The following is a 21,712-nucleotide window of genomic DNA, read 5'->3' as shown; positions in this document are numbered from 1 at the left end:
AAACCAAATTCACAGCAATACTCAACAACATGGCACCCATAAGAACCACCAGGGTTAAAAATCGCGCTGAGCCATGGATGAACACTGAAATACTGGCCGCTATGAAAACCAGAGACAAAAAATGCTCTGAACTTCATAAAAGTCAGACAAAGCTTTCCAAAAGCTCAAACAGTGAACTCCAAGCCCACGTGGTTGAACTAAAAATTCAAAGAAACAGACTAAGAAATGACGTAAACACCATGATCAGAACCGCAAAAAGAAATTTCATCAACGACAAAACTGAGGAAAACAAAAACAAACCCCGCGAACTTTGGAAATTACTCAATAATCAACTAGGCTGCAGTAAAAAACTTAAAACCAGATTCTCAAACATAAACATAAACACGCTCATCACAGACAAGCTGGATGTAGCCAATTACTTAAACATCTTCTTCACAAACATAGCCACAACACTGGTAAACAAACTACCCTCCCACTCAGGGCATTATGGGGTAGAACACATAGTAGCATACTACAAAAACCTAGGGGTCCACAAAGACGACTTCAAACTTGAAATGGTAACAACCGATGAGGTACTCAAAAAATTGAGCGCCCTCCAACCTAACAAGGCCACTGGCCATGACAACATCCCCTCCAAATTCCTCAGAGACGCAGCAGCCGCCATCACCCCAGTCATCACACACATAATAAACCTCTCTATAAAACAGGGGCACGTCCCCAAGGACTTCAACATTGCGAGAGTGACCCCTCTGCACAAAAAGGGCAGCAAATTAGACCCAGGCAACTACCGCCCTGTTTCTATTCTTACCTCCATCTCGAAAGTCATGGAGAAAATAGTCTACGAACAGGTCGAAAAGTACCTGGCGGAAAAAAATCTAATCTACGAATTCCAATCTGGCTTCAGAACGTCCCACTCCACTGACACATGCCTCCTCTATTTGAACGACCACATCAAACAAGAGGTGGACGCGGGCAAATACTGCGGCATGGTCATGCTGGACCTACAAAAGGCATTCGACACTGTCAATCACTCCATTCTAATGGACAAGCTAAAAGCAATTGGTTTTGATAGCTTATCAGTGAGCTGGATGCAATCCTACCTGGAGGGGAGAGAACAGATGGTATAGGTAAACGGTACTCTATCCCCCCCCCTCACAGTGAGCTGTGGTGTTCCACAAGGAAGCATACTAGGACCGCTACTCTTCCTAATTTATGCAAATGACATGCAAAAGACTGCTGGTCTCTGACAAGAACAAGTTGCAGGTTGAAAAAACCCTCAGCTCGGAACTAGGCAAAATCTGCATATGGCTCGCTGATAACAAACTATCATTACACATGGGCAAAACAGAGTCCATTCTCTTCGGTTCAAATAACAAACTCAGCAAGACCGACGGCTTCTCAGTTACAGTGGGTGACAATATTGTCACAAGGAAAGACGAAATTACCTACCTGGGTTCCATCCTAGAGGCAAATCTCTCCTGTGACAAAATGGCATCCAATGTAATAAAAAAAGTCAACCAACGAACTAGATTCTTGTACCGGATCTCCTCCCTGGTAAACAAGAATACCCTGAAGACTCTGGCAGGAGCACTCATTCAAGGGTACTATGACTATGCATGCACCTCATGGTACCAAAGCACCTCAAAGGCGCTTAAAACAAAATTACAAACATCACAAAACAAACTGGTCAGACTACTACTTGACCTGAACCCCAGAACCCACCTCACCCCTGCCCACTTTGACAACCTAGGATGGCTTAGAGTAGACGACAGAGTACAGCAACTTGCAATGGGCCTGGTCTACAAGATACACTATACGACCGGGGTGCCCATGTACATGTCAAAATACTTCCCAAAGGTCAGTGAATACCACAACCACTACACTAGAGGAAGCTCAACAAATCATGTTAAACCCAGATTCTGATCAAACAAGGGACTAAACACGTTTCGCAATTATGCCACAACAATGTGGAACGCCCTACCCAAAGCTGTAAAGGAATGTGAATCCCTGCCCACATTCAAAACCGCTCTTAAAGAGCACCTACGGGAGGCTGCAATTCGAAACTGGCCACCGTAAATGCCCAAAACCCCCACCACCTCCTAATAGACAGTCTCCTCCCCACCGCATGTATATATTCCCTCCCCGCCGTATGTATATTTCTCTCCCACCCACCCACCCCCTCCTAATGTACAGTCCCCTCCCCATCATATGTATATACTCTGTCAGGATCTAGGGGTAACAGTACTGTATATTTGAATACCGTTTATGTCACAAATGTATCAGTACTAAATACCTATATGTCCCTATGCCATAAATGTCATGTATGTTGTGTATGTCATAAATGTCTATATGAATTGAAAATGGGGGACCCTGATGGAAACAAGACAAACGTCTTTCTCAGGTCTGCATCCCCTTAACAATTGTATGTATTGAGCCGTACTGTATTGTACCCATTCTGCAATCTGTTAAATAAAGTTTTCATTCATTCATTAATTCATTAATTCATTCATTCATTCATTCATTCATTCATTCATTCATTCATTCATTCATTCTTTCATTCATTCATTCATTCATTCATGACTATTGAAAGATGTTTTGATGATGAGCAAGTCACACTAAAGTAAAAAGTGTGACAACTATCCCCGTTCTCCGCTACTAAGGCTACTACATGGCATGACAGGGGTACTACGGTATTACAGGGAATACACAAGGAAGCACCTTAGGTACTAAGAGGGTGCTGATAAAGAGTTTTATAGAGCTGCCCAAAACGGGTGACACACCATAAGAGTTAATGTCACAGGTTGACAGGACAGCCCCCCTAAACAACCCTTTCTAAATACTGTAATTTTAACATTTTTAGTTTTTTTCACGAGACATATTTGTGTTACATCTGAGACTATTGGAATTGTCCAATTCTTTCACATTTTACATACTGTATCTAGCTTTGGATTGGATTGATTGTTTCGATTCCTGGCATGGCTAACAGTATGTTTGGCCTTTATTCTTTTTACTTTTTACTGTATAAATTAAATCACAATCTCAGGGGGCGCATACTACAGAACCAAGCATTTCACTGTAATGTATAGGAGATAGAGCTGTCTGGTGATCAATTCCCACTTCTCCCGGGCCGCGGAGTGTCCCACGCCGCCCGCCCCCCGGTGAGCAGGTTGGCACCTTGCATGGTTGCTTCCGCCTTCCGCCATCGGTGTGTGAATGTGTGAGTGAATGAGTGAATGTGAGGAACAAAAATTGTTGGATAAAAGCGCTATATCAAAATGCACCATTTACCATTACATGTGACAAATAAAACAAAACTTGAACTTGAACTTCACCCAGATTTACGTTCCTTTTTGCCTTCTTGGTGTGCGCACTGAGATACCCGTTTTTCCAAAGTGTCATTATTGTGTTGTGTAGGGAAAAGGGCATGGCTTAAACACGGCCCCACGGAGAAAGGTAAACGAAACCTAACAAGCCAGGCCGAGTAGAAGAAACTCGACACTCCAGAGGAGTCTGCATTATTAGCCATCCGTGCCACTCTGACTGCACAGCTTTCTGAACACCTTCAAGTGTTGATCAAGTAATACAGGTAAGTCCTACGTATTTTTAAATTTCTTTCACAAATAAGAAATTGTTTTGCTAGCTATGGTATAACTAAAAGTACCATGATATTTCCATCATGTTCATTTCCATGAAAATGGTGGAAATACTATAGACCACTACACTTCCGCGTTACATTGAAATCAGGGAGGAGATTGCGGGGGTCAAATGAATGGATGTGGACTAGAGCCGTGATGGAAGTGGTTGCCGATACGGCTGTGGGGGTGCTAGAGACATGATCGAATAGACGTTTATGCGCCTCGCTCTCCTGAACACGGCGTGACCCATAACTAATCGATCAGAACTAAATCGGCAGAGAAAAAGCCCATTTTAAAGCACCTATTCCGCATGGACATGCGCAGAGTGCCCATGGAATCTGGACGACGCGAGATGACGCTCGAATGAATGTGGACTGTTCTATCAGAGGGGGGAGCTTCGGTGGCCAATGTCCTTTCAGCCGAACAGGATAATGAAAAAATGATCCCACTAAATGGCCAGACGAGTCTTATGGCGACATCTACAATTACCTCATTGAGTCTACAGGTAGACTAATGTTTATATTTAAGTGCAGCGGTCTGTAGCCACTTACATGACCATCGAAGCTCCCCCCTCTGATGGAACAGTCCACATTCATTTGTGCGTCATCTCGCGTCGTCCAGACTCCATGGGCACTCTGCGCATGTCCATGCGGAATAGGTGCTTTAAAATGGGCTTTTTCTCTGCCGATTTAGTTCTGATCGATTAGTTATGGGTCACGCCGTGTTCAGGAGAGCGAGGCGCATAAACGTCTATTCGATCATGTCTCTAGCACCCCCACAGCCGTATCGGCAACCACTAACATCACGGCTCTCGTCCACATTCATTCATTTGACCCCCCCGCAATCTCCTCCCTGATTTCAGAATCCCGGAAGTGTTACGGTGGTCTATGGTCATTTGTTCGGTTTTATCGTGGTTTCGTGGATAATGCAGGTGAAACGAAACCTCTATTGACGAGGTGAGTAGCGGCCACACACCTATCATTGATGCAATCACTTATTGAGACATACAAAAAAGAAAAACTATTTTGACACCTATAAGCTGCCTTCGTCAGGGTTTAACAGGACATGGACATCACATTGAGGACCACAGGAAGACTAGCGGACGTTCAATAGGTAGGCTATAGCTAATGGGTTAATAAAAACCAACAAACAAACAAACATAAATATCACTGAAAGTATACTGGACTGGTCCAGTAAGTCAGCCTTTTATTTTAGTGCCCCAAATTATTGGAATGATCTTCCACACGCTGAAAAGCAGTAGGCCTACTCTACTAACCTATGGACAATAATTGATTTACAGCCATGATCACAAACCTCCCTGCTTCAATGTGTAACTGTTTGAACAGATTTTTCTTTATGTTCATCTGTGTTTGTTTTATTAATTTTAACTTGACTGTGACTTGACATCATTGTAAAATATTTTTTAAAGGTTTGAAATTAAACGAAATAAAGGAATAGTATAGTGCACATACACACCTTTTCTGGCAGCCTGATTGCCAGAATCCTGATGAATTGAAAATGGGGGACCCTGGTGGAAACAAGACGAAAGTCTTTCTCTGGTCTGCATCCCCTTAACAATTGTGTGTATTGAGCTGTACTGTATTGTACCCATTCTGCAATCTGTTAATAAAGTTTTCAATCAATCAATCAATCAAAGCCCTAAATAATATGTATAACATGTGAACTATTGCTAGAGTTTAGAGATTTCTAAATTACTTTTGTTTTGTCCAGGAACGCATCTGATAAAATGAGATCACAAGGAGTTGGCGACAGGATGAACAGTCAGGACAGAACCTTAGACAACGTTTCTATGGCACAGTAAGAGACCGTTATCCTTTGTGTGTGTGTGTGTGTGTGTGTGTGTGTGTGTGTGTGTGTGTGTGTGTGTGTGTGTGTGTGTGTGTGTGTGTGTGTGTGTGTGTGTGTGTGTGTGTGTGTGTGTGTGTGTGTGTGTGTGTGTGTGTGTGTGTGTGTGTGTGTGTGTGTGTGTGTGTGTGTGTGTGTGTGTGTGTGGCACAGTAAGAGACCGTTATCCTGTGTGTGCGTGCGTGTTTATGAATTTAAATGCACTCTTTAAATTCATAATATCACATATCCTGTTCTGGTGCTGTGATATGTAAACTTTTGCATAATCTATTCTCTGATTTGACACTGGTATTTTACTTTAATTTTGCATGCTGTATTACATTTTGAACCCAAAATGTGCAGTATAGCATTCTGTGTTACTGTAATAGCTGATAACAGAGTCTTCGAAAATATCCAGTCAATCAGCCTCACGACAATTGGGTGAACATTGAAAAAGCACCAAGTAACCCCTTTTTACTGTACTTTATAATAGTTTGTTTACCGTAACTGTTTTTACTGTACAATACAGAGCATTACTTTATGTATTTTTCTTTACTGTAATGATTAAACTTCAAATACTGTAATCATATATTTGGTTTGTCTTTCATAAAGACACAAGCACTATACTGCAGTCTATCACAGGGGTTATGAGGAAATGACCATTGCATAGTCTATTTTGGTAACAAGTATATTGTGTTTGACCGCATTATTTGATAATGACCATTGTATTTGAAAAGTGCACCAATAATTAAACTGTTCTGTGTTCTGACTCTGACACTATGATACACTTTTGCAGGACATACAGTATAATCTAATTTGGTTCAGTTGTTCACTTAATTGTTGGAAATATCTAATGTTTTGGTGCTGTTATAAGCTTTTGCATATACTATTCTCTGATTTGACACTGGTATTTTTATTTTGCATGCTATATTGCATTTTGAACCCAAAATGAGCAGTATAGCATTCTGTGTTAAGAGTTTTGCACATTGAAATGCTGATGTGCAAAATGCGTCAAAGCAGTCGTAAAAAACTAACTGTCCTGGGGTACAGGAAGATTTTTTTTTAAATGGGTGGTAATTCCCCTCTACAGTCTTTTGAACAAATGTCATAATGTTCATTTTGTGTTACAGAGAAGAACTCCAGGAGGCTTTGAGCCAGTACATCTCGGACACTCTCAGCCACATTGATGCGGTTAAAAAATGCTGTAAACGGCTCTCAAAATGGATGCTGGAGAGGAAGAGAGAGATGGACATGATGATGGACATCAAGGAAAGGGCAAACAGAATTGACCTGAACTTCGACCACGTCAGTAAGTCTGAGAATAAATCCAAGGCTCTGGGAGAATACATGAAGAGCAAGTTGACCCAGATGACTGCAGACAGCAGGCGTGAGGAGCTGAATAAGGAGCTGGCCCATGTGCTGAAGGATACTTTGGGAGGCCTGGAGAAGCTAAGCTGCTTCCTGGATGCTGTGGAGAAGCTGGCGGTCACCTCTCTGCATGTTTTCATGGACAAGAACCATATGTTAGAGCTCCCCCTGGGGGCGAGTTTAGAAAGTGTCCAGGCTGTCATCGCTGCTGCAAAGCTGGCCTGCCCACTCATCATCCAGTTTAAGAGAGAAGCAGGGGCATTCTTCATCCCCAGCCTTCACAATGTGGAGGTGCTGGCGTTTCAGTTGGACAAATACATACACCTCACCCAGAAGATCTGTGAGAGAATGGAGAAAAGGTAAACCCTATCATGTTCAAATGGTAATATATTCTGTTTAATGTACAGTACACACAGTATTATATAATACGCAATCTACTGTAGACATTTATTGTAGCCTTCTCATTCACAGTTCAGTCTGTGACCATTGGGAGAAGATGAATATCAAAACAATGGTTTTTGATATAGATTTGACTGAGGATGACACACAAAAGATGCTCCACCATATCAATCAGCTCATTAATGTCAGGTAAGCATTGCTCTTGTTACAGTAGATGTAGGTTAAAAACAGAGAAAGAGAGATACAAAAAAAAAGAAACAGTTAATCCAAGTTTGAATCACTATGGCTTAACTTTTAACAGGAAACTAAAACAAACAAAATGAAAGAATGAGAATAATTTCCATCAAATTGTATAACCTTGCAATGTTATTTCAACAATAGATATGTTTTGAATAATCTTCAATATATTTGATGCTGATCCACAATGTGCCATAATGTGCCACTCCAAACCTAGGCAACTGCTTGTTAAAAAATACCTAGATCTGTCTGTGTTTATATTTGATTTTTTTTATATGGTATAGCACATTTTCAAATACTCTCAAAGTATATGGCAGTGATATGTCAACACAAGATAGCTAGCAAATATTAACTCATTGAGCACCAATCACGAGTATAGTCGGGTTAACTCGCCATCGCTTGAGCGCCAATCACGAGTATAGTCGGGTTTTAATCGTTATTTCTTTTATTAGCGATAACCATTAATTTTCATCCATCCAACCTGATGTTATCGTTGGGAATGGGTCTGAGCTCGCAAAAGGGCAAATACCGCCGCCTATCGTCTCCCGGATGGTATTGCACATCATTGGATTGGATTGACTGGGACTGTGCATCAAAAAAAAAGAAAATCCGGTCCAGGTTTTCCTTCTCGGGCATGCAGTATCGTATACCATATTGACTGGGGACACTGACTCTGAGCAGCGTGGATTATGTGTTTTGGATATATAACGTTGGATCAATAAACGCGATCAATATTTGGAATGGCGATCAGGAATTGGATTCATCTTTTTGCAGGACATCAGATGTGAGGTAAGGACTCTATGTTACCAATCTTGGGTTAATCAGATGTTTTTTTCACAGCGATCACAACGTGTGTGTGCGTGCCTTTGGCGCTGACCAAGGCACGGATAATTGATTTTTCAGCCCGCTTCTGTATCGTGCATAAGGACACATATACTATCGATAATCTAGCGTTTATTGGAAAACGATTCCTAAATCGTGTTTTGTGTATTCCACTAAAGGGCTATTATCGCGTCTTTCTCTGGAATTACTAGAAATCACCAAAACTATACTCGTATTCAAAACGGTATAAAACGGAAATGTACAGATGAAAAAACTCAGTTTTGTACATGTTGACTGCAAGCAACTCATTGATAAGCGACATGTGTATTAGACCCATAGCCATAATTTAAGATATATTTTAAGCACTCGCAAATATCCCCGTCCTCCCATTGATTAAAGCGGTGGCCATCTAGGCCTAATTTCCCGGAAGGGGCGTGGCACCCAATGAGTTAAAGGTCCCATGTCTTATAAATAGCCTTTTCCCATGTTTAGCATTGTTTTCCAATGGGTGTTTGTATTAATGGTGTCTGTGTCTCTAATTCTCATTTTGGCGGATTGCTCCAATTCAGTTGAGACAATATCCTCCCCTAGTGAACTAAGCCATTCTGATTTGACTCGCTATCCTACGTAGCAAGGAGCTGATCTGCATAACTAACGCCCCCTCTATGGTTGTAGCGCAACCATTCGCTCAACAACAGAGCGAGTGGAAATACTGACACTTCCTCAAACGGGTTGCGCGGGTGCCGACAGAGACAGCAGAGAACGAGAGAGGGAGAGAGAGAGGGGGAGAGAGAAAGATAGAGAGAGAGAGAGAGAGGGACACGCATTTACACACAACCTCCCGACCGCACGCGGGGCAGGAGCTTCTCTCTCATGCATGTGTGTTTGTGTGTGAGAAGCTCCTGCCCCGCGTGCGCGGTCGGGAGGTTGTGTGTAAATGCGTGTCCTCTCTCTCTCCCTCTCTATCTCTTTCCCTCTCTCTCCCTCTTTCTCTCCCTCTATCTCTCTCTCCCTCACAGTCGGGAGCACTCGCATATCACTGTCAAAATATCTTTGCGCACGCTCCCACGCGCGTGCCCGTATTCTGATCCATGCAATAATATTCACAGGGGTATATATTGTCATTTGAAACAAGTTACCAATGCATTGTCCCGTGGGATTATGCCCCCCGCAGCGAAATTAATTAGTATCCCCCCCAATCAATGCATTGGTAAATTATTTCAAATGACAATATATACCCCTGTGAATATTATTGCACGGATCGGAATACGGTCGCGCGCGTGGGAGTCAAAGATATTTTGACAGTGATATGCGAGTGGAGAAGCCCCATCCCGCGGCGTGCTGTGTGTGTAAATGCGTTTGTTTCCCAGAGAGAAGCTTGTGTCTCTCTCTCTCTCTCTCCCTCTCTATCTCTCTCTCCCTCTCTCTCTCTCTCGCTCGCTCATTCGCTGCTGTCTCTGTCGGCATCCTCGCAAGTAATTCCACTCAAAATCCACTCAAAATCAAATAAAAAAAATCAAAATCAAATCACTCGCTCTGTTGTTGAGCAAATTGTTGATTGTGGGCGGTGACTACAACCAGTGCCTTACTCACGTCAGCAAAACAGTAAAATCAGAATGGCTTAGTTGAGTGAGGGAGGATCTCGTGAACTCGAGACTAGACTAATGAGTCAAAATGAGAATTAGAGACACAGACCCCATTGATATAAACCCCCATTGGTAGGAAACAATGCTAAACACTGGAAAAGGCCATTTATAAGACACAGGACCTTTAAGCAAATAAAATAAAAAAGTCTGAGGTATTACCTGCAATCAAAGCAAGAATGACATACTGTAGGTTTCACATTCAAGCATCGTCCTACAACATTAAGTAGGTAGCTAGATGTCAACATTAATAGGACAGTAAGTACTCTCCCTTTTCTCCTTGTCAGGATGGACCAACACTTCAGGCTGGTGTTCCTATTCCAGGAGGACTTCGGTTCTGGCTTCATCAAGAATTTCATCCAACGGCAACCCAGAATGCTGCAATCTCTAGCTGAACTGGAGGAGAGTGCCGTCCAGCTAGACAGGATGAAGATGGGAGCCAAGATCTCCAGTGTGGCAGGCAGCTCAGTGGGGGCAGTTGGAGGGGTGCTGTCCATCGTCGGATTGGCCTTAATCCCTGTAACTGCTGGGGTATCCCTGGCTCTGACCATGACTGGGCTGGGTCTGGGGATTACCAGTGGAGTCAACAGTGCAGTCACTGTAGCCACAGAGATTGGAGTCAATAGGACTCATCAAAATAAAGCCAATGAGGTTCTCCAGAGCTTCATGGAGGACGTGCAGAGCTTCCAAGACTGTCTGGAGGAGGCATCCCATAAAAACCTCACCATATTGGGAGAGAACAATGTGGATGTGGCCCTGGGAGTAGGGAAGATGATTTCGAGTGCTGGTAAACTAGCGCTCCAGGAAGGTAAAGCAGTCCGTAACCTTCCCAGGGTGGCATCAGAGATCCCAGATATAGGCCAGGCAGCAGCCAAAGGGCCACTTGCCCTCTCCAAGTCAGCCAGGGCTGGTCTGATGACTGTTAATGCCCTTTTCCTTGGCTTAGACATCTTCGTCATATGCAAAGACAGCATCAGTCTGTCTAAAGGCAGCAAGAGTGAAGTCTCACAATTCATCAGAGCCAGAGCTGCACTGTGGCGCTCAGAGCTGGACTCCTGGCAGAAGATCCATGACTCCCTGCATCAGGGCATGATGACACCAGAGAAGAGCCAAAGTATCCTAGATATGCCATTTTATCCTGTGAGGATACAATTCCAGAATGAAAAGACACTGCCATCTAAACCAGAGGAGAAGAAACAGAGAGAAAATAAATGGTTTTGCATTACACAGTAGCACAGAGAATACATTATTTGACACTATTTGCTAAAATATGTGAACACTAATGCGGGGTGATTGATTGAATGAACATTTTATTAACAGATTGCAGAATGGGTACAATACAGTACGGCTCAATACACACAATTGTTAAGGGGATGCAGACCAGAGAAAGACTTTCGTCTTGTTTACATCAGGGACCCCCATTTTCAATTCATAATGAATTGTAAGTAAGGGTGCAATTAGCACCGTGCAATCCATTCTTTGTGGATCTAGCCCAATTGTTTCAGAAGTTATGTTTGTTGGGAATCCTTGTATTGTCTCTTTGATTTAATTAATATTTGTAATCCTCATTATGTAATTAGACAACAATTTCAGTCCACATCTTTCTAATACAATTACCAGCTTTATTATTATTTAACTTGCCATTTTTCTATTTTCATGCATCTTTATTTAATAAATGCCTGCTATGTTATGAACTTCAGCTAAATAAAAGTTGTATTTAAACACACTGAATAATGGTGATAATTATTATATTAATTTACGTCACAATATATTCTGTCATAGAAATAGAATAATTGATCTTATCTCTTGGCCTCAGGTAAGAGCATCCCTGGGTGATTCAAAAAGGACTTGGTCAGTTCTAAATAAAGTATTGAATAGGGACCAAAAAAACACCAGTGCTCCCTGACCCTGCAAATATGTCTCAGCATGATCTCTGATAAATGCAATACTTTGTATCCATTGGTGAAGACCTGGCGAATAAAATCAGCCATCCCGGGGTGTCTCTTTTAAACCGTATTTATCAGGTAACTATCTTAACTCTTTTTTCATGAAACCGACTGACTGATTAACTATAATAACATCATCATGAAGCTGAAGAACACTCGCACAGCCGGTGCTGATGGAATTTGCAGCAAAATCTTAGCCATAGCTAATATTATAGTCAGACCACTCGTTTACTCTATTAATTTGTCCCTACTTCATGGTGTGGTGCCAAAAAAGACCAACATTGCGAGAATAGTACCCATATATAAAAAAGTACCCAGAAAGTACCCAAAAAGTACCTGGTACCAGGTACTTTGGTAATGGAAAACCGAAAATGCCGAGTAGAGTAGAGTCGAGTAGGTACCATGCAGTGGAAAAGGGGCAGTTATACAAATAGGTTTTGGAACTCATTTCAATTTACCGCTATTGAATTTCAATGGTAGCCTAATTTATGGATGTCTAATGTGTTGAAAAGAAAACATTGAGAAAGTATATGCCGTGGTTTGGATGAATAGGCTACATGGGTCAAAATAACATTTATTTCAGACCTCTTATTATATTATAATTCATCTTAATATGATATTTAATACCCCGGAAAAGGTTGCTGATTGTTTTCCACCCTAGCCTGCCAGTTTGGTGACCAGTGATTCCACCTTTCATTAAAAAAAATATATGGATGGCTATGGGTTATTTATTTTACTTTAAGACAGAGTTAACATTCAAAACATCCAATGTGGGGTTTATTACATTCAAAATTATTTATAAAATGTAACTTTAGAAATTATGCCCAACAAATAGTTTTTAAAGCTAAATAGCAAGGCACTGTGCTGTATGAAGAATTGCAGTGGAACTTTGGCTCATTTGCAACGAAATGTTAGCAGGAGTGAGTTGGTGTCCTTTATGGCATATAGAAAATCGGATAAAATAGGGATTTTCTTTTTGGGTGCATACTGAGTGATTACATATTTCACCTTCTTTGATTAATTACAAAAAACTATGGTAAACTAGGCTAACAATTTGGCTAGTTTTGACATCAAATTGAGAAAATATTTAATTTATTGAAATTGACATTCCTGATATTGAAGCAGTTGATTACTAACGAAGGTTATCCTATAACCCTAGTTATATTATCGTACTTGGCCATCGCGTCCCGCTCTTAAGCCTATCGAGATATACCTCATCTCATGTACCTACTGTACTCCACTAACGAAAAACAAATACGCCCACACCTACCGGGTCCCGCCCCTATGGAGGCATAGCCTATAAGACACTAGGCATGGTCACCAAACACTCTTCCTCTATTTCGTTTCCATCATAACGGTCGCAGTGCGCCTTATGTAACTAGTTGTTATGAAAAGATTAGAGAAATTGCGTAATGTTGAAAGCTTACCGGAGGTTTGCTTACCCCTGGAATCTTCGGGGCATGTTTCAGCGACACGTCGGGCCTATGTTGATGTTTCCTCGTCTGATGGCAGCAGACCAAGGAGCAGCGTACAAGGTTTGGCTATGGGGCCAGCTTGTACACAGGTAGGCCCTGTGTCATCAGGCATTAATGTTGGTGTTAGTAATGCTGTGAAGTGTGTTTCGGCGCCAGGGCCGGGGTGGCTTGGTGAACGTTCCACTGCAGTGGACGATTTCCTGGCTATCCTGGAGCAATGATGCTGCTTACACTAATGTTACTAATGCTACTGCTAATGCTAATGTTGATGCTGAAATGGGTCGTTGTTCTAATATTCCCCGCCGCGGGACGTTGCCGCTTTTCCCTCCTCTTGCCCGGTTCATTGATGAAGGTCAGTCGGTTGCTAATGTGGGGGGTTTCGCTGAGTCTTATTTACCTTTTTTACGGGTAAAAGGGCTAACAACAGGGTGCAGGCCGAGTGTACCGTGGCTGCGTAGCCAGGTAGCTTTGATCCTGTGTCCCGGTGGGGATGAACAATGTCCCACCCGGCCGATGCTTGAGAGAGAATCGGCTCGGAGGGTGGCAGTATGGACGGATGAGTGGTATACTGCTGCAGGATGGTTTGTAGCGGCGGCCAGTGTTATGGCTCAGCTGGCTAGTTTCCTATCCACATTGGCGTCGGGTAGTGGGGCTATGGGTCCAGCCGACATTGTAAACATGTTGCATGTTTGTGGTGTTATAGAGATCTTGACTCAGTCGCAAGCTATAACTGCGGGGAGGATTAGGATGCTATCAACGTTTGTTGTTAGGCATGTTTGGTTGGAGCACTCTCCTCTTGGGAGTGTCACGACTCCTTTTTCCAAGGAAAGTCTTTTTGGTCATTCTGTGGAGGCGCAGGCGGTTGTTGATCTGGGTTCCACACCGCCTCACGCTGTGCAGCCAGAGGTGGGAGCACGGCCTCGTCAACGACTGTGGCGAGGCCCTCGACAGGCGGCCATGTTTCCCCCGCCAGTGGTGCCCTGGGCGGAGAGTCAACAGGGATCCACAAGGCCGACAGCCTTGGCGGCCGAGGGATCGGCCATTTTGGGTGTATGCGGCTTGGATAAAACAAGCCGTTGTCATTCTGCCGCGAGCAGCCCGCTCCCCGTTCAATCCTCTCTCTGTTACCCACGGAAGCGGGGCTCTGATCGTTTTCCTTTGGCTGCGGGCCGCAAACCTTCTTTGAAGCGCATGCGGCCCCATTCTTCACTTCTCATGGGGACAGGGGCTGACACCCAGTTGATGGCTGAGCCTGGGTCTGTCCGTGAGAATGTTGTGCTGTCGCGTGGCTCCTGCACCACACGTTGTGTGATGGGGGAGCCTGGTGTTACGGCTGCCACTAGCTACAGTGGTCAGCAGGGGGACTCGAGGCCTCTTCTGTTGAATGCACAGCAAGGGTTACCCCGGCCTCGCCTTCGCCAGGCGGGGTATCACGCTGATGCCTCCCACTCCCGTGAGAGCGGCAGTGGTCTGCAAAGAAGAGGTGAGCGTGATTTGGGTGATAGCAATATCACTGCAGGGCTTCGGCGTGTAGGAGCCCATGGGGTCCTCATGCCTTGCGTGTCTAGCTGTAGAACAACTCCTCAGCATGCGCTAGAGGGGTGTTCAGGGGGGGTGTGTGTGTCAACCAGTTTGATGACAGCTTCTCCCGTATCAAACCGGCCCTTTCTGTCGGGGTCCCCCCTTGGGTGCGTCGCACAGCGGGAGGGACCGGGCCAACTATCTACTGTTCCTTGCACCCCAGCGTCAGTTGACGGCGGGTGCGCTGTGGGATTATTTTCACATATGGCGACAAGAATGCCGTTTGGGGGGGTGGATAGAGAGAACGTTGAAGGAGGGGCTTGTGTTGCAGTTCGCGCAACCCCAACCTCCGTTCAGGTTTGGTGCCAACCCTATTGTCAGGGTCAGAGGCAGTGACAGCCATGGCCAACGAGATCCAATCTCTGTTGCCGAAGCAGGCCGTAGTCGTGGTCCCGAGAGAGGACGCGATGTCAGGCGTCTACTCCCGTTATTTTCTGGTGCCCAAGAAAACGGGGGGGGGGTCAGACCTATACTGGATCTGTCCGCGTTCAATCGGTTGATTGTAGCGAGACCGTTCAGGATGTTGACCATCAAACTCCTTCTGCTTGCTGTCAGAAGGGGAGACTGGTTCACCTCCATAGACCTGAAGGATGCGTATTTTCCATCCCGATTTTCCCTCCTCACAGGAAGTTCCTGCGGTTCCTGTTTCAGGGCGTACCGTACGAGTACCAGAGGTTGCCGTTCGGCTATTCTCTGGCTCCCCGCACATTCACCACGTGCGTAGCGACTGCGCTGGAGCCTCTACGTCGTCGGGGAATACAGGTTCTGTTCTATCTCGACGACATTCTACTCCTCAGTCGTTCGGAGGAGGTTGCCAGGTCTCATACCAGGCTGGTGGTGGAATTCCTCACCAGGCTGGGTTTTGCTGTGAACTGGAAGAAGAGTACGCCTCTTCCCAGTCAACAGGTGGAGTACTTGGGCTTGACGTTGAGGTCAAGGCCCATGATTGTAACCCTCTCGGAGCAGCGGCGGGTGTCTATCCTTCGCGCGCTCGGGGGTTTCCGTCTGGGAGGGACGGTCACGGCGCTGCAAGTGATGCGCCTGCTCGGTATGATGGCATCTGCTCACACGGTGGTTCCTCTTGGCCTCCTCTTCATGAGGAGGATACAGAGGTGGTTTTTCTCTATGGGAATAGATCCGGTGAGGGACAAATGGAAACGGTTGATGGTTCCTTTGTCGATATGGGGAGATCTCGCCCATTGGAGGAGGCTGGGTATCCTCACCATTGGGGTCCCCATGGGCAGCAGGCGCTCACACGTCACGGTCTTCACCGACGCCTCTCTCACGGGTTGGGGAGGGACGTGTCGGACCCACGCAGTGGGGGGCAGCTGGACGAAGGTCCGTGCTGGCCCGTCTACCCCGCACATCAGGGTTCGAAATTAACGGGGGCTCGGGGCAAAATGCCCTTGAAAATGGACAAAATGCCCCCGAATATCAGTTAAGGGGGGCAGAAAATGCCCCCGACAGTTTACTAATTATATATATAATTATATATATGATCTACAGTGCGAGCATTTCCCTTGTATTTGGCCCTAATAATATGTGTGTGCGCGCCACCCGGAAAAATCATTTACTCGAGACGAGTGACGATTACAAAACAGCTCCGCTGTTATAATAGTCCCACATTACACAAGGCGCATAAACGTCCAATCACAGTAGCGCCCGAAAACAAAGTCACGTTACCGGCTTAGGCAAGTTATACATTCAGAATCAGACAACGCAAAAAAAATCAGCCAGCCATGAAGCCCATTCATTTTTATTTTGAGCAAAAGAGAGACGAGGAGAAAGAGAGGAATCCGGCTGACATGGCTTTTGAAGTGATATTCGCACGTGTTTTTGCGGGTCCAGTCCCCACGGTATGTTGACAGAATTCGCAAAACACCTTATCGACTGAAGCATAAAAGTCATTAGGATACTGCTCTGCTCTGAATTTAGGGCTTAGTGGGGAATTTCTTCCGACGTTAACGTTAACGACGCACCGAAGCAGCTAGACCATTTCTCCGTGTTGTGTGTAACACGCAGCGGTCCCCGCCTCCTCCCTCCTTGCAACAAACGTTCCACCCAAAAACGGAATTTCTATTTCATAATGAATTAAATAATTGTATAAAGAATTTTCAATGTTCTGTCATCTAATAATATATTCCATTACCTTTCCTATCTGTATCAAAGTCAAAATGTTGGTATCATAACAACACTACAACATACAAAAGCAGCTTGACAACCGATATCCTTTGCGTTTGATTGATTGAAAACTTTATTAACAGATTGCAGAATGGGTACAATACAGTACAGCTCAATACACACAAGTTAAGGGGATGCAGACCAGAGAAAGACTTTCGTCTTGTTTACATCAGGGTCCCCCATTTTAAATTCATAGTGTGCACACGCACAGTATAATAATGCATGAGATAAATAGTTAATAAACTCCGTTACTTGAACAATTTTCACTGTGCTCGTAAATTTCTTTGTGTGCTCCTAAATTTTTATTTAGATTTTATTTATTAACATTTTATTTAGGAGCACATGTGCTCCTTGGGAAAAAGGTTAGCGTAGAGCCCTATATATGGAGACATTAACATTACATTATCAAAACATAGGGACGAAGACTGTAAAAAAAAGTGTCAACAATGTTTTATAATCCTTATGTTAATTTTCATCATAAAAATTCAGTGCCCCCGAAATACAAAAAAAAGCCCCCGAAAATCAATTAAGGGGGGCAAAAAAAGCCCTTGAAAAAAAATGTTAATTTCTAACCCTGCCGCACATCAATGTGTTGGAATTGAAGGCGGTCCTCCTGGTCCTCAAACGGTTCGACCACCTGGTGGTAGGCGAGCACGTTTTGGTCAGGACAAACAGTATGACGGCAGCGGCGTATATCAACAGGCAGGGTGGGACTCGTTCCATCCGCCTGCACCTGGCGGCGGTCGAACTTTGGCTATGGGCATCTCGCAGGCTGCGCAGTCTGAGGGCGCTCCACATCCCTGGTGCAGAGAATGTGGGCGTGGATATGATGTCTCGGCATAGTCAGACAGATCTGGGATCGTTTCGGGGAGGCCTTGGTAGATCTGTTTGCGAGCCGACGCTCTCACAAGTGCCCCTTGTGGTTCTCTGTCAGTCGAGCAGATCATCCCCCCTTGGGGGTGGATGCCTTCTCGATCTTTCCATGGCCACCCGGTCTTCTGTACGCCTTTCCTCCTGTACAGCTGTTGGGTCAGCTGTTGGAGCGGATACGGAGGGAGCGCAGGACGGTGATCCTGGTCGCGCCGGACCGGGGCACGGCAGTGTGGTTTCCGGTCTTGATCCAGCTACTTGTCGCTCCGCCTTGGGTTATTCCTTGGTCGGCGACGGCCCTCTCTCAGCAACACGGGTCGCTGTTCCAGTACCAACGCCTGTTGGTGTGGCTGGTGGGAGGGTAGGTCTGGAGAGGATGGACCCTTCTGTGGTTAATACCATCCGGAATGCGCATGCTCCCTCCACTGTCGCGCTTTACGCGGGCAGATGGCGTATGTTCCAAGAGTGGTGTAAGGCGGGGGGCCGGGACCCAGTCTCCTGCCCCCTAGATGCTGTCCTTAGTTATCTCCAGTCTCTCCTTGGTAGACTGTCGGCTTCGACGGTGAGGGTATATGCAGCAGCTATATCCTCCTATCATGAGGGGTTTGAGGGGGATGTCTTGTTCAGCCACCCTCTTGTGAAGCGTTTCCTGCTTGGCGCTCGACGCGTTAAGCCAGTGCAACGCTCTTTGGCTCCGAGTTGGGATCTTCAATTGGTCCTCGGTTGGTTGTCCTTGGCCCCGTTTGAGCCACTTGAGCAAGCGCCGTTGGGACAGCTGTCTTTCAAGACCGCGTTCTTGCTGGCTGTCACCTCCGCTAAACGCGTGGGTGAGCTCTGTGCTCTTTCGGTACGTCCAGAGTGCCTGTCTTTTCGTTCCGATTGCGGTGCCACTCTGCGGCCTAATCCTGCTTTCGTGCCTAAGAATATCTGGAGTTCCTTCCGCTCCAGGGATATTGTGGTTCAGGCGTTTCGTCCGCCCCCTCACGCTAGTGAGTTGGATGCAGGCCTTCACCTGTCATGTCCGGTCCGTGCTTTGGGAATTTACCTCAGCCGTACTCAGGACCTCAGGGTTACCGATAAGCTTTTTGTCTGTCACGGTGGTTCTCGTGCCGGTAAGTCACTATCGAAACAGCGCCTGTCCCATTGGTTGTGCGAGGGCATTGCCCTCTGCTACACGTTGGCCGGGCTGGATCCCCCTGGGGGCGTCAGGGCGCACTCCACTCGTGAGGTGGCTGCCTCTGCCGCTCTGCTGGGTGGGGCCTCGGTGGAGGACATCTGTGCTGCAGCTTCATGGTCCTCCCCGGGCCCCTTTGTAAGGTTTTACCTCATGGACATGACCGGGGGTTCTGTCTCCCAGGCGGTTCTGGGGTCTGTGACCTTTCCTGCTTCCCGTCCTTTGGTAGGGTAGCAGGAGTGTGTGGGTATGGGCCACAGTGTGTTAGGTCACACGTGGTTCCGCCTGTGCTGTGTGTTCAAGGGGTTCTAGTTCCCTCTTGCTCGCACTCAGGTGGAGTTGACTGCGCCCCCCCTTCATTAGGAAGGATGGGGTGACGGGACTCCCCAACCCCTTGATGTAGGCTTACGGGTCCTCAGGGGGTGCATCTGTCGGGCCTCGCGTCCGCTCTACCCCATATCTCGATAGGCTTAAGAGCGGGACGCGATGGCCAAGTATGATAATATAACGTAAGGTTATGTATATAACCTAGTTATATGAGTACTGGCTAAGCATCCCGCTCTTAACGGCCCTGAGTCCCTTTTTGAGGAATCTTTTCCTGGAAACGGGTTTTTTGGCGAGGAAGAGTGTTTGGTGACCATGCCTAGTGTCTTAAGATAAGATAAGATAAGATATTCCTTTATTGATCCCCTTGGGGAAATTCAGGCATCATAGCAGCATGGGGGGAGGGGGGGGGGGTACAGGTAGTAAAACAACAACACAGTGTACAGGTAGTAAAAACAACACAGGCAGTGTAAACAATTTGGTCAATATGGTCAATATAATTTACTATCTGACTAGCTGAAGAAATATTCACATTATTCACAGTGTCACATAAGGTGCAGTATGCATAAGGTAGTGTTATAATTTACTATCTACTGAGTATACATTATTCACAGTATCACGGTATCGACTGAAATATACATTATTCACAGTATCACAGTATCCACATAAGGTGCAGTAAGCCTAAGGTAGTGTAGGTTGTCCTCCTTGGGTTCCTATAAGTCCCAGGTCAATGTCTGGTAGCAGTCGCTGTCGCTGCCCCCTGTTGTGGAGCCTGGAGGCAGCTAGTCGCTGCCCACTGTTGTGGAGCCTGATGGCCGCTGGTATAAAGGACTGTCCGAGTCGGTTAGTTGAGTGTCGTGGGGGAATGAGTCTGTGGCTGAACGAGCTTCTCATCTTGACTAGCTCGTCGTAGAGGGGGTGGTAGGGGTTCTCCATGATGGCAGCCAGCTTCCTTATCATCCCCCTCTCTGCCATCACCTCAAGTCTAGGTAGCTCGACTCCATAGGGGCGGGACCCGGCAGGTGTGGGCGTATTTGTTTTTCGTTAGTGGAGTACAGTAGGTACATGAGATGAGGTATATCTCGATAGGCTTAAGAGAGGGATGCTTAGCCAGTACTCATATAACTAGGTTATATACATAACCTTACGTTATATGATTACTGGCAAAGCGTCTTGCTTCGCCTATTGGACTACACTCGTGCCTATTGCACACGCCTGAAAAAAACAATCATGCACCTTACATCTACCCAGCCACGCCTACCTCCGGTCGTATATAACCCGGTGCAGTGGCCATGTTCACCCTTCCGAGTCTGAATTTGACGCGAAAACAGCCAGGGGTCCTCAGGGCCGTAAAGCGAGACGCTTTGCCAGTAGTCATATAACTAGGGTTATAGGATAACCTCTTATTATATTTCCTACTGGCTCTGCGTCTCGTTTAGCCTATTTGACTAATGGGCGGAGCAAGGAGCGTAGCCCTGATAAATGTACCCCCTGAGGTCCCTTATGACCACCAAAGCGGGGAGGGTCCTATCCCCACACCTGTCCTAACGAGGAGCGGAAGGATAGGACTCTGATACTATGCGTAATAGAGCACAGCTTCCCTAAAACACACAACGTGAGTAGACCGTGCGTAATAAACCCACCGTCTATATCACCACACATCCCTGCTAACCCGCTAGGGGCGGGATGCAGAAGAGGTCCCAGCACTAGGGACCGCATGAGAGACAGAGCTCTCAGTCATGTCCATGAGATAGAACCTGACGAAAGGGCTCGGGGAGGACCACGAAGCCGCAGTGCAAATGTCCTCCACTGAGACCCCTCTAAGCAGGGCAGCAGAGGCTGCCACCCCACGGGTGGAGTGCGCTCTGATGCCCGCGGGGGGAACCTGTCCAGCCAAGGTGTAACAGAGGGCAATGCCCTTGCACAACCAATGTGACAGGCGTTATTTGGACAGTGCCTTACCCTTGCTAGGGCCACCGTGACAAACAAACAGTTACCTGGTAGCCCTGAGGTCCTGTGTGCGTTTAAGATATATCGCAAGCGCACAAATGGGACATAATAGGTGAAGGCTCCTTTCCACCTCACCTGCATGAGGGGGAGGGTGAAAAGCCTTTAGCACAATGTCCCTGGAGCGATAAGAGCTCCGGATATATTTTGGCACAAAGGCTGGATTGGGCCTCAGAGTAACGCTGCTATTATCCCCCTGTATAGA

General features: G+C 45.8%; 1 protein-coding gene across 1 annotated transcript; it reads left to right on the top strand.

Annotated features, from left to right (window-relative positions):
• Positions 1–4,467: 4,467 nt before the first annotated feature.
• Positions 4,468–11,643, top strand: LOC311240287 (uncharacterized protein). Its single transcript, XM_084328846.1, has 5 exons — positions 4,468–4,591; positions 5,367–5,453; positions 6,611–7,207; positions 7,320–7,436; positions 10,237–11,643. The coding sequence occupies exons 2-5, from the start codon at positions 5,383–5,385 to the stop codon at positions 11,180–11,182; spliced, it is 1,731 nt and encodes a 576-aa protein (XP_084184972.1). The 5' UTR covers positions 4,468–4,591; positions 5,367–5,382; the 3' UTR covers positions 11,183–11,643.
• Positions 11,644–21,712: the final 10,069 nt, after the last annotated feature.

The sequence above is a fragment of the Notolepis coatsorum genome (genome assembly GCF_963971535.1).
Source record: "Notolepis coatsorum genome assembly, chromosome: 14".
In the NCBI taxonomy this organism is placed as follows: Eukaryota; Metazoa; Chordata; class Actinopteri; order Aulopiformes; family Paralepididae; genus Notolepis; species Notolepis coatsorum.
The sequence above is the reverse complement of the archived record's forward strand: the minus strand, read 5'-3'. Positions and strand labels throughout refer to the sequence as shown.

Coding starts and splice junctions, on each gene's coding strand:
- LOC311240287 (XM_084328846.1), top strand. CDS start 5,383: ATGAGATCACAAGGAGTTGGCGACAGGATGAACAGTCAGGACAGAACC. Junction 7,208..7,319: donor TGTGAGAGAATGGAGAAAAG/GTAAACCCTATC, acceptor TCTCATTCACAG/TTCAGTCTGTGACCATTGGG. Junction 7,437..10,236: donor AATCAGCTCATTAATGTCAG/GTAAGCATTGCT, acceptor TCTCCTTGTCAG/GATGGACCAACACTTCAGGC.